This window comes from Pteropus alecto, unplaced genomic scaffold, assembly GCF_000325575.1.
Source record: "Pteropus alecto unplaced genomic scaffold, ASM32557v1 scaffold276, whole genome shotgun sequence".
NCBI classification, from domain to species: domain Eukaryota; kingdom Metazoa; phylum Chordata; class Mammalia; order Chiroptera; family Pteropodidae; genus Pteropus; species Pteropus alecto.
Window position 1 is genome coordinate 6575337 of NW_006438074.1, and position 1430 is coordinate 6576766.

Below are 1430 nucleotides of genomic sequence, written 5' to 3' on the forward strand. Positions count from 1 at the left end.
ACATCATTTCCTCCTCTGTAATCCCTGCCTGATTTATTTAACATCTAGTCATTTAGTGTCTGCTCTGTGCCCAGCCTGTGCTGGCCTCTTAGAACTAATGTAGCCCACCTTGCCTTCTGCCAGAGTGAGAGCAGTTCACACGGGATTCCCAATGCCACCAGGACTGGGGAAGAATCTCAATGATTTCTGTGTCTGTGTCTCTCACCACTGTTTTGAACTTTGTTGAAAGTGTCAGATGGAGAGACGGCTTCTACACTGGGCTCTGCCCACTAATTAGGTGCGTGGCCTTGGGAGAATCTTCCAGCCTTTCTGGCTTCCTTTCTTCTCGATGGAACGGTGATGATGATACCTCAGGGTTGTCCAGGAGACAGTCGGGGTGGGGGTGAGGGGTGGAGGGACACATTATGAAAGCTGGGAGCCCCAGAAGTTGTGGGGTGGTTGTACTCCCATTCTCCTTCTGCTGGCTGTGAAGCAGCGTCGCTTCCCCTTCGCTCTCTTGGAATGTCAAGTGCACCAGCTTCCAATCCCTCTTCCGGGAGGACCCTCGGGCGGGTAGCAATGCTAGGCTGCAGAAGATTTCAGTGCAAACTCGAGACTCTCCTCTCGCACAGCCACCCCTTCCCAAGGACTAGCGGAACACACCTTAAACCCTGCGCCAGAGTACAGTTCAAGCCCAGATCCGCAGCTCCACGGCGCGGGCCCAGGTCGGGGTCGCGCATCTCCAGCCAGTGACTCAGGGCTGCTCGGTCCGGGGGTGGGTGGAAGTAGGCGGGATCCACCAGGACTGCGCGGGGGCAGCTGCCCGGCGCTCCGTCACCGAGCGGTGGGAGCCGAGACTGGCTCTGGCCCGTCGCCATTCCGCCGCAGGCGTCTGCCTCACCGGGCCTTCCTCCAGCGCCGCTTCGCACCCGTCGCGTTCTTCTACCCGAGCGCAGCGGCCGGGACCGCCGGCGGGGGCTGGAGCGCGGGGCGGGATCTGCGCGCGAATGAATGGGCGCCCCGGGGACGCGCGCGCGCGGGGCTGAAGGGCATTAGGACCGTGAGGATCGCTCCGCGCGCTCGTCTCTCCCCATCACACCCCCCCCACCCCCCACCTCTCTCCTTTTTCTGCTCTGCAGGACTGAGCTGCCGGGCGCGAGCGAAAACAAACAGCTGGGGCTGCGAGAGCCCCCGCCCCGGCCCCGAGAGCTCGCCGGCCCGGGCCCCCACTTGGGGCGCCCGCCCGCCCACCATGAGGAAGATCCGCGCCAATGCCATCGCCATCCTGACCGTAGCCTGGATCCTGGGCACTTTTTACTACTTATGGCAGGACAACCGAGCCCACGCAGCATCCTCGGGAGGCCGGGGCGCTCAGAAGGCTGGTGGGAGGCCGGAGCAGCTCCGCGAAGACCGCACCATCCCGCTCATTGTGAGTCTGCTCTGCGCGTCCG

General features: G+C 62.7%; 1 protein-coding gene across 2 annotated transcripts in view; it reads left to right on the forward strand.

Moving 5' to 3' along the window:
- Nucleotides 1–759: 759 nt before the first annotated feature.
- GALNT16 (polypeptide N-acetylgalactosaminyltransferase 16) overlaps nt 760–1430 on the forward strand; it is a 73143-nt gene continuing 72472 nt past the window's right edge. For both annotated transcript variants that reach the window (XM_006915157.3, XM_025049139.1), the window contains exon 1: nt 760–1408. In XM_006915157.3, the coding sequence (XP_006915219.1) occupies nt 1232–1408 (177 nt within the window). In that variant the 5' untranslated portion in view covers nt 760–1231. The remainder of the gene's footprint in view (nt 1409–1430) is intronic.